The sequence below is a fragment of the Sinocyclocheilus rhinocerous genome, unplaced genomic scaffold, assembly GCF_001515625.1.
Source record: "Sinocyclocheilus rhinocerous isolate Xijiao unplaced genomic scaffold, SAMN03320098_v1.1 scaffold2531, whole genome shotgun sequence".
Lineage (NCBI taxonomy): Eukaryota > Metazoa > Chordata > Actinopteri > Cypriniformes > Cyprinidae > Sinocyclocheilus > Sinocyclocheilus rhinocerous.
The window spans coordinates 125,135-135,732 of NW_015661073.1; the positions used below are offsets into that span (position 1 = coordinate 125,135).

Genomic DNA, 10,598 nt, shown 5'->3' on the forward strand with positions numbered 1-10,598 from the left:
TGTGCGTGTGTGTGCGTGTGTGTGTGTGTGTATTCAGATGTAACCCCCTTTGTAATCGTTAATACTTTCATAAGTAACTGTAATTTAATTACATTTTTTCTCATTAACTGTAACTGATTACAGTTACATTTATTTCAAATTACGCAACGCCGTTACATGTAACTAGTTACTCTGATTGTAGATTAATATATGTACACGTAGCACAGGGTTTTAATAGATTCCTCAGACCGTGACGCGCGGGAGGCGGAGCGTCATACAGGAAGACGCGCGCGTCACGGAATCCACTGACTCTCTTCAGTCAAATCCGCGCTCGCATCATATCCAGAGATGTGCCCACATCGCCTCTGGCGCGCGTTTGCTCTCCTCTATTTGCCGTTTTTGGGAAGCGCCATTGATTTTAAAACGCGGACGGGACCGCGAGTGACGGACAAGGTGAGACGCGCGTCCTGCAGCATTTTCTGCGAACCAGCGCGGACGCGTCGCGTTTATCGCTGCAAAACGATCTTGCATCCACATCTACATGAAGTAAACCTGCGGCGTAGCGGTAGATTGTTTTTGTCTTTTAAACGTTGACAGATCGTGCGCATGCGTGTCCGTAAATGCATCTGTTCATTCCATCTCGCCTTGACGCGACGCGCGCGCTTCATTCCTGGACTGCGTCACATACTGTATGAAGCGTTACAGAAACACACAGCAATGCAGCACCATGACCGAACAAGCGGATTATGTTACTTATAATAGTATAATACACTTTTTACATTTTTTAAAAATTGTCTATTCACGTTTTTTTTTGCATATTTGCATATATATAATATTATAAATAACTAGATAAAAAAAGTTTGTCAATACAAACTTTAGGTTGGCTTGAGAAAACCTAGCCTGAAAGTTTGAAGCAGTTGTAAAAGCTTGAAGTTTGAACATTTAGATAGATGTTGATAACATGTTGCTAGCATTATTTTCATTCATTGATAACGTGATTTAACAAGTTGTTGCATGTTTTTAACACGATTAACATGTTGTTAACATGTTTTAGCAGGATTAGCATATTGTTAGCATGATTAACGTGTTAACATGTTTTTTAGCATGATTAGCATGTTGTTAACATGATTAACATGTTTTAGCATGATTAGCATGTTGTTAGCATGATTAGCATGTTAGCATGTTTTTAGCATGTTGTTAGCATGTTGCGAGCATATTTCTAGTATGCCTAGCATGTTGCTAGCATTTGTTGCTAGAATGTTTCTAACAAGATTAACATATTGTTAACATGATTAGCATGTTTCCAGCATGTCATTAGAATGGTTATAACATGAATAGCATGCTGTTAGCATGTTTCTACATGATTAGTATTTAGCATGACTAGCATGTTGCTAGCTTGTTTCTAGCATGATTGGCATGTTGCTAGCATGATTAGCACATCGCTAGCATGTTGCTAGCCAGTTGCTAACATGTTTCTAACATAATTAGCATTTTGCTAGCCTGTTTCTAGCATGATTTAACATTATTTAACATGTTGCTATTATGTTTTAACATGATTTCGCACGTTGATAGCATTGTTAACACATTGTTAGCATTATTAGCATGTTGCTAGAATGAATTAGTGCATTGATAGCATGTCCTAGGCCAGTTTCTAGGCTTGGCTAGTGATAGATAGATAGATAGATGGATAGATAGATCATGGGATTTTTATGATTTTTAATCTTCATTTTTATGAAAAACGTAAGTCCGATCAGTTAGAAAAGAGCAAGCACACTAAGTGAAAGCACACTTTCTCAAGCCAACCTAATTAATATATTATTTAATTATTTACTATTAGTATAGATATATTATTATAAAACGGATAGTTCCGGTCCTTGATTCTGATTGGCTGAGCCACGTTCGAAGCTGTTGTAAATTCGTGGGGCTTATTGCTTTAATAAATAATAAATATATTAGTGTTACACAGGCATACAGCGTGCTCATCTGTGATCTTTGGCTGTGAGTTGTGAAAGAGCTTAGTAAAACAAAGTTAAATTACAGCCCTGGTTAAATAGTACTACCCGTGCTCTCAGGCAGGAGTGCAGGAGGGCTGAACGTAAATGGCTTAAAGATAAATTACAGGTCTCTTAGGTGTTGAAAGTGCTTTATAAATAAAGTTTGAGTTGAGTTGAGTTTAGTTGAGCTTGTTTGTGCTGCAGGTGTTTTTTGACATCACCGTCGGAGGACACGAGGTTGGCAGGATCGTGATTGGTTTGTTCGGAGAGGTCGCTCCGCTGACCGTGCAGAACTTTGTGGCTCTTGCCACAGGAGAGGTAAGACTCACCATACACACGACACACATCTGAAAACACAGGAATCCACACATCAGCATGCTGCTCTTTCAATAACTGACAGCAGGTCCTCTCTTCAGGAGGGTTACGGGTACAAAGGCAGCAAGTTCCATCGGGTTATCAAGGACTTCATGATCCAAGCAGGAGATTTCACCGCTGGAGACGGAACAGGAGGTGAGGACGAGTTACTGCCACAGCAGAAAGAGAGTTAGCTGATTTACTCATCCTCATGTTGGTCCTAAGCCGTATGACTTCCTTTCTTCTCTGGAACACAAAAAATGTTCATGTTACTCTGTTTAAAATGTACAAATATAATAGATGACTGATAGTAGGTATGATTACACGCACTCATTGTTGTCAGTCGGAATGAATCCAATCCGATTTCAGATTTTGAAGGTTCTGTTTATAACAGGGTTATTATAATTAACTAAAACTAAAATAAAATATTTACATGAAATAAACATTAACTGAAATAAATTAAAATATAAAAGAACTTATATTATTTCAGCTAGTTACCAAGGCAACATTTCTCATTTACATTTAGTTTAAGTACAAAAATGTAAAAAATAAATAAATAAAAACTACATAGACATTTAAAAAAAAAAACTAACAAAAGACAGGAACACAAAATTTCTAAAGCTTTAAATAAAAAAATTCTCATTTTCATTTAGATTAACTTCAAGTACTAAAAAACAAACTCAATACACTATCTATATATATATATATACAGTATATATATATATATATATATATATATACAGGTGCATCTCAATAAATTAGAATGTCGTGGAAAAGTTCATTTATTTCAGTAATTCAATTCAAATTGTGAAACTTGTGTATTAAATAAATTCAATGCACACAGACTGAAGTAAATACTAAAATAACTAAAACTAAATAAACTAAAACTAATAAATAAACAAAAAAACTGTATAGATATATTAAAAAACTAATAAAAAGCACAAAATTGCTAAAACTAAAAAAAAAATCAATACAAAAAAAAAATTTAAACAAAAATATTTAAAACAAATTCTAAATATTAACAAAAACTACAATAGTATATCGGTTATACTAAAATAACACTGGTTTATATGAACTGAAGCATTGGGTCAGGCAGTAAAATTGTCATTTGCACCTTGATGACACATCTAGAAAGAAAGCAGACTTATATGAAGAACTTTTTTTGTTTGCATATATATAATATTATAAATGACTAGATAAAAAAAGTTTGTCAATACAAACTTTAGGTTGGCTTGAGAAAACCTAGCCTGAAAGTTTGAAGCATTTGTAAAAGCTTGAAGTTTGAACATTTAGATAGATGTTGATAACATGTTGCTAGCATTATTTAATTCATTGATAACAAGTTGTTGCATGTTTTTAACATGATGTTAACATGTTTTTAGCATGATTAGCGTGTTGTTAGCGTGATTTGTTTCTCAACATTGTTTTTATTAGTTTTGTTACAAAATCCCCATGAACACTACAGAATATTAAATTATATATTACAGAGTATACTTTCCCACCCCTACATTTATCAAAAAGAAAAATAACACTGAAAATAATAATAAATTATAAAATAAAGTAACATATACAAATACAAAAATGAAATAGATATAAAGATAATGAAATAGCATTTACCAATGTTTATTTAGAAAGGAAAAATAATAATAATAATAATAATAAAATACAATACACAAATGCACATACATACACTATTTCAAAATACAGTAATCATTACTTAACATTCCACTTTATCTATCTATTTGTTAACATGATTGACATGTTGTTATCATGTTGCTAGCATTTTTCTAGCATGATTAGCATGTTGTTAGCTTGTTGGTAGCATGTTTCTAACACGATTATAATATTGTTAAAATGATTAGCATGTTGTTAGCATGTTTCTAGCATGATTAGCATGTTGCTAGCATGATTAGCATGTTGTTAGCATGTTACTAGCATGTTTCTAACACAATTATCATATTGTTCGCATGATTAGCATGTTGTTAACATGTTTCGAGCATGAGTAGCATATTGTTAGCATGTTGCTAGCATTATTAGCATGTTGCTAGCATGTTTCTAACACTATTATCATATTGTTCGCATGATTAGCATGTTGTTAGCATGTTGCTATCATGATTAGCATGTTGCTAGCATGATTAGCATGTTGTTAGCATGTTACTAGCATGTTTCTAACACAATTATCATATTGTTCGCATGATTAGCATGTTGTTAACATGTTTCGAGCATGAGTAGCATGTTGCTAGTGTGATTAGCATGTTGTTTGCATGTTACTACCATGTTTCTAAAACGATTATCATATTGTTCGCATGATTAGCATGTTGTTAACATGTTTCGAGCATGAGTAGCATGTTGTTAGCATGTTGCTAGCGTGATTAGCATGTTGTTAGCATGTTACTAACATGTTTCTAACACGATTATCCTATTGTTCGCATGATTAGCATGTTGTTAGTATGTTGCTAGCGTGATTAGCATGTTGTTAGCATGTTGCTAGCATGATTAGCATGTTTCTAGCATGATTAGCATGTTGCTAGCATGTTTCAAACACGATTATCATATTGTTAGCATGATTAGCATGTTTAGCTAAGTATTTCAATGATACTAAAATAACACTGGTTTACATGAACTGAAGCATTGGGTCAGGCAGTAAAATTGTCATTTTCACCTTGATGACACATCTAGAAAGAAAGCAGACTTATATGAAGAACATTTTAGCAAATATTTAGTAAATGTAGTAAAGTATTTATAGAAAGCATGACATCAGTCGTCCGTATGACTCCTGTGAGAGGAACTGGTCCAAACTTAAGCCAGTACTCACTCAAAATGATGTCAAACCTGCAGATTTGAGAGGTGCGGAAGATTATCAGAGAATAATTCCTCACACAGAACTGTAGTAAGTACAGTCTCCTCTCCTGCAGAGACTCTGATGCTCAGGTCTTGTGTCCTTCAGGTAAAAGCATCTACGGAAGCACGTTTGCAGATGAGAGCTTCAGGCTCAAGCATCTGGGCGCTGGTTGGGTCAGCATGGCGAACGCCGGACCCAACACCAACGGCTCGCAGTTCTTCATTACTTTAGCCAGAGCGCCGTGGCTGGACGGAAAACACGTGGTGTTTGGCAAAGTCCTGGAGGGGATGGTATGAGAAAAACACACATCTGTTTCCTACTACACACGCAAAGACTAGAAAACCTACAGTCAGATTTATTTCTGTAGCGCTTTATAGAGTACAGAATGTTTCAAAGCAGCTTCACCATACACTGAGACAATGGGAACATCGAACTGGTTTATTCAAGCCATAAATATTATTAAACATTACTAAACCTATTGCATACGGGTCAAAGACGAGACGTCCCATTCTGGTGACCGCATCAAATTACATTTACAAAAGTGATTTTATATCAAATTAATAGTGCTGTCAAATCGATTAATCGCGATTAATCGCATCAAAAATAAAAGTTGCGATTACATAATATATAAATACACACACATGCATGTATATATTTAAGAACTAAATGTAATATATATATAATTATGAATATATACACATGTAAATATTTATTACATTTAAGTATATAAATATACACAGTACACACACATATATTATGTAAACAAACTTTTATTTTGGATGCAATTAATCGCGATTAATCGATTTGAAAGCACTAAAAATGTAATATTAATGCCAGTCAAGTGTCTGCTTCAAATAACTTTTGTGAAAATAAAATGTCACAAAAATGGGTTAAATAATCATTCAGCATAACAGATATGTTTCTATAAAAATGAAACAACATACTTATTCTGACCTGTACTTATATAAACGAATAAGCAATCATACTAAATCTTAGAATATATTAAGTGATTAAAAGCTTCTTGCTGACAAATGGGTCAAACCTAGTGGTTTGAAGGAAAGATTGCGGTTGATCTGTGATCCTTAAATAGTCTTTTAATCTCATTAATGATTCTGGTTCTAAATATTCTTGACTAGATTTTTTGTTGTATGAATTATACACTGAAAGACATTTTAGAGGACGACTTCACTAAATCATGATAAAAATGTATGATAGTCATTTTTTACTCAGAAAAATTTTTATCAGACAGGACACATTCTAAATTTAAAGTTTAAATTTTTTAATTTAAAGCTGTATTCAAATTTTATTGATTTGATGCTTAAAAACCCCTTTTCGTCTTTCCCCCATAAACATTGATTTATACCAACAAAAGTGATTTTTATGAGTTAAAGTAGGTAGAAATAGCGCTTTAAGTGAACAACCACTTGTTACAATGTAATTAAACAGGAAATGAAAACTGTTAATGTTGCAAAGTTCTCCAGTTATGAAATGAATAGAATTTGAGCTGCTCTAAAAATGCACAAGTGTCAATATTTGACTCGGTTTGCTTTCAGTGCTGATTAAAATTTTAATAGTTCAATATTTAGTAGTTAAAGCATTATAGCTCACTTCCAGAATAAACATCTCCTGATAATTTACTCGCCCCATGTTATCCAAGACGTTCATGTCTTTCTGTCTTCAGTCGCAAAGAAATGAAGCTTTTTGAGGAAAACAGGATTCCAGGATTCTTCTCCATATAGTGGACTTCAATGGGGATCATCGGGTTGAAGGTACAAAGCGCAGCTTCAAAGAGCTCTACAGGATCCCAGCCGAGGAATAAGAGTCTTTTTACAGCAGAATTGAATTCTGCTTGCATTACTGAATCACTGTTTTCTTGTCTAGGACTGTAAATCTGTATTGTATAAAGCGCTGTAGAAATAAAGGTGACTTGACTTCAATAGCAAGTTCATCAGGTTTGACACAAACGTTTAAAGCAGCTGTATTCTGCATTTCTGTGTTTCAGGCTGTGGTTCACACCATCGAGCTCCAGGACACGAACGATCGTAACCTGCCCTACACCGAGTGTGTGATCGTCAACAGCGGGAAGATCAAGCTCAAAGAGCCCTTCGTTGTGGAAGTGGAGGGATGGTGAACGTCTGATTTCTGTCTTCATGTGTTCATATCGTGACGGTTGAGTTGTGCTGCGACTGCTTCCTCCATCGTATCGTCATTCGATTCTTCTCTTACTATGCAGGCACTTTTTCTACGGAGAAATCACACGATCATATGTGTGTATGTTTCACACTCTTTATCATGCTGTAGGACGGTTTACTGCAGAAATCAACGACACACGCCTTTATTACGATCCTCTGAGTGCCATAAAACACACATACTTGAATTTAGTTTGAAATCTCGACTATTTGAATTGTGACATGTAGAAACACAAATAAACTATTAGAATAATCCGTCTTTTATTTTAAGAAAAGATGTAAATATGGTTCATTTTGACCTTGTTTTGCATTCATAAATGTGACACTGGAGCACAAAACCAGTCATAATGGTCAATTTTGTGAAATTGAGATTTATGCATCAGCTGAAAGCTGAATAAATAAGCTTTCCATTGATGTATGGTTTGTTAGGATACGATAAAATTTGAAAATCTGGAATCTGAGGGTGCAAAAAAATCTAAATATTGAGAAAATCATCTTTAAAGTTGTTCAAATGAAGTTCTTAGCAGTGCATATTACTAATCAAAAATTAAGTTTTGATATATTTACGGCAGAAAATTTACTAAATATCTTCATGGAACATGATCTTTACTTAATATCCTAATGATTTTTGGCATAAAAGAAAAATGTATAATTTTGACCCATACAATGTATTGTTGGCTATTGCTACAAATATACCCCAGCGACTTAACACTGCTTTTGTGCTCCAGGGACACATTTAGCAACTAAATCAACCACTTATTAGATCCTAGCGTTTTCATGACATACTGTTTCAATGGATTTCAACAATTAATTGTATGTATTTACTGTCTGAAAGAAAGTTAATCAACCATATCATTTAAATTAGTTATGGCTTTGCTAAACACACATCAGTTTTCAGCCTCTGTATTAATATGATGTATTTCAGAATGAAACAAAATATTCACTGAGCAATGATGAAAAGTGTTTCATTCACAATAAGAGTAGAACCATAAGAGCATAAATAGGTTTGGATTTCATGTTGACTTTATGATCAATAATGCTGCTGTCTCCGAATAAAATACTCTTCTCCTGAATGTGTTTTCCGTCCTTTATTTCTGTGCAAAAACATCAGAGTTTGTTCTTGTTCATTGTTAGCTCATGTTAACTAATGTAACCTTACTGTAAAGTGTTTCCATTAATCAGCATTACAGTAATGAGAATGAGAATTTGTTTTCTGAGAGGCGCAAACCTTTATTTTGCAGGGTTTATGAAGGTAAATTTAAGACATTTGTAAGAACAATTAAGAAAATTCAAGGAATAAATAAATAAAGGGAACACGATAAATATGTCAATATGTTCTCTAAATGTAAATATCTACACAATGAGCAACACTTTAAAGATTAACATTTTTTAACTTCCAACCAGTTATTTTAGTATTGAGAACTGTTAGTTTTTGTTAATATTTTAAATGAGTTTTTATTTTTATATTATAATTTTAAAGTTTTAGTACTTTTATTGTTTTGTCAGTTGTATTAGTTTTTTTTTTTTTTTTTTTAATATGGGGAATAGATTTTATGAATTTTTTTTTACTGAGGAAGAGATTAATTTATTGCTGTTCATGCAACATTTAATGCACATTTTAATACTTTCTGCTCTGATTTAAGAGCTTTTTAAGACCTGCAGAAACCCTGTTTTGTTTTTTTAACTAGATCTAAATGAGTAATCAGACATCTGAACCCCGATGTTTTACTCAGACAGTGTGCGGTTAAATAAAGCACAAACTCACAGATCTGGCAGACACTGACGTCTCCACCGTGACCTCTTACAACATCTCCAACCAACAAGTGCAGCTCTGAGGAGCTCTGGGAGCCGCTTTGGAGAATAGCAGCGAATCGATGGAGGAGCTGGAAGTGTGTCCGGCGTGGAGGTGAGCGGAGATGACAGGCTTCATTATCAGCCGAGCGGGAGTCCCTCAGGAGCGCTCCTGCTGCATGATGGGACAGTTTGCTGGAAAGGTCAAGAGCAGACAAATCAGCCCGGCAGAAAGCATCTTAAACTGCCCCTGATAGAGGCAGAGCTCAGAAACTCCTGTTTCACACTGCTCTGTGTCTATTAGATCATCACAGACGACCGAAAAAAACACTGCTCATCAGATGATTACCAATTATCAAATGCATCCTCCTCTAACGTGGCTTTTTTATATAATATTGCCAGCGTTGCATATTGATTCCAGACGGCGTTTGAGCACTAAAGTCTCTCTGCTGACAAGCGAATCGTTTACAGATCTCCTCTCAGTTTCTGCCGCATTGACGTCCCTGTAATGACACGTCTAACCCTAACTCTGACAATTATTACCCAGAGTCCTGCAGGTCTTTACAATTAGACGTGTCTGACAGATCGGATCAGACGTCCGTGCCGTTATTCTGCTTCGAAGTGACACTCACATTAATATGAGTCAGTTAGCAAACACTTTCATTTTGATTCATGTTTAATTTCAGCAGTTTTACACATGAGTCCCGACAAATGTCTATTCTGCTCAATAGAGCTGCATTTATTTGATCAAAAATACAGTAAAAATTTGAAATATTTTTAGAATGTAAAACAGCTGTTTTCTATGTGGATATGTGTTAAACTGTAATGTATTTCTGTGATGCGCAGCTGTATTTTCAGCATCATTACTCCAGTCTTCAGTGTCACATGATCTTCAGAAATCAGTATAATATGCTGCTCGAGAAACATTATTTCATGCTTTATCTAATGGGATATAATTAATAAATAAATAGATTTACGCTAAGTTTAAAAGCATAGTTCAGCCAAAAATGAAAATTCTGTCTTCATTTACTCACCCTCAAGTTGTTCCAAGTTTGAGTTTCTGTCTTCTGCTGAACACAAAAGAAGATATTTTGAAGAATGTTGGCCGGTAGCCATTGACTTCCATAGTGTTTTTATCATACTTTGGAAATCAGTGGAAACCATCACTTGTTTGGTTACCAACATTCTTTAAAATATCTTCTTTTGTGCTCAACAGAAGAATATTAATATTAAGCGACATTTTAAACTCAATATTGTCAGATTTGTCTGTTTTTGCAACAATATAGCTCCAAACAGAGTCACAGCAGAATGTTTGCGTCTTTAAACAACAATGCATTTTTAATGAATTGGTTGAGTCAGTGATTCAATGGATTCAATGATAAAGACAGTGACTTGTTGCCGCCTACTTTCATATATAATTTTATACATGTGTATACATAGTATACATAT

The 10,598-nt window shown here is 34.4% G+C and overlaps 1 protein-coding gene across 2 annotated transcripts; it reads left to right on the plus strand.

The window, feature by feature from the left end:
- The first annotated feature begins 255 nt into the window (after positions 1 to 255).
- Positions 256 to 7,729, plus strand: ppic (peptidylprolyl isomerase C). Of its 2 annotated transcripts, none has more exons than XM_016535748.1 (5): positions 256 to 432; positions 2,178 to 2,291; positions 2,390 to 2,483; positions 5,275 to 5,459; positions 7,172 to 7,729. In XM_016535748.1, exons 1-5 carry the CDS (start codon positions 328 to 330, stop codon positions 7,298 to 7,300), a joined length of 627 nt encoding a protein of 208 aa, XP_016391234.1. In that variant the 5' UTR covers positions 256 to 327; the 3' UTR covers positions 7,301 to 7,729. The 2 variants fall into 2 exon arrangements, with proteins under 2 accessions (XP_016391234.1, XP_016391235.1); XM_016535749.1 differs by having other exon boundaries at positions 2,393 to 2,483.
- Positions 7,730 to 10,598: the final 2,869 nt, after the last annotated feature.

What these genes read in the sequence shown, in the direction of transcription:
- ppic (XM_016535748.1), top strand. Translation starts at nt 328, where the DNA reads ATGTGCCCACATCGCCTCTGGCGCGCGTTTGCTCTCCTCTATTTGCCG. An exon ending in CGCTGGAGACGGAACAGGAG is followed by an intron (nt 2,484 to 5,274) that starts GTGAGGACGAGT and finishes TGTGTCCTTCAG; the next exon opens with GTAAAAGCATCTACGGAAGC. An exon ending in GCAAAGTCCTGGAGGGGATG is followed by an intron (nt 5,460 to 7,171) that starts GTATGAGAAAAA and finishes TCTGTGTTTCAG; the next exon opens with GCTGTGGTTCACACCATCGA.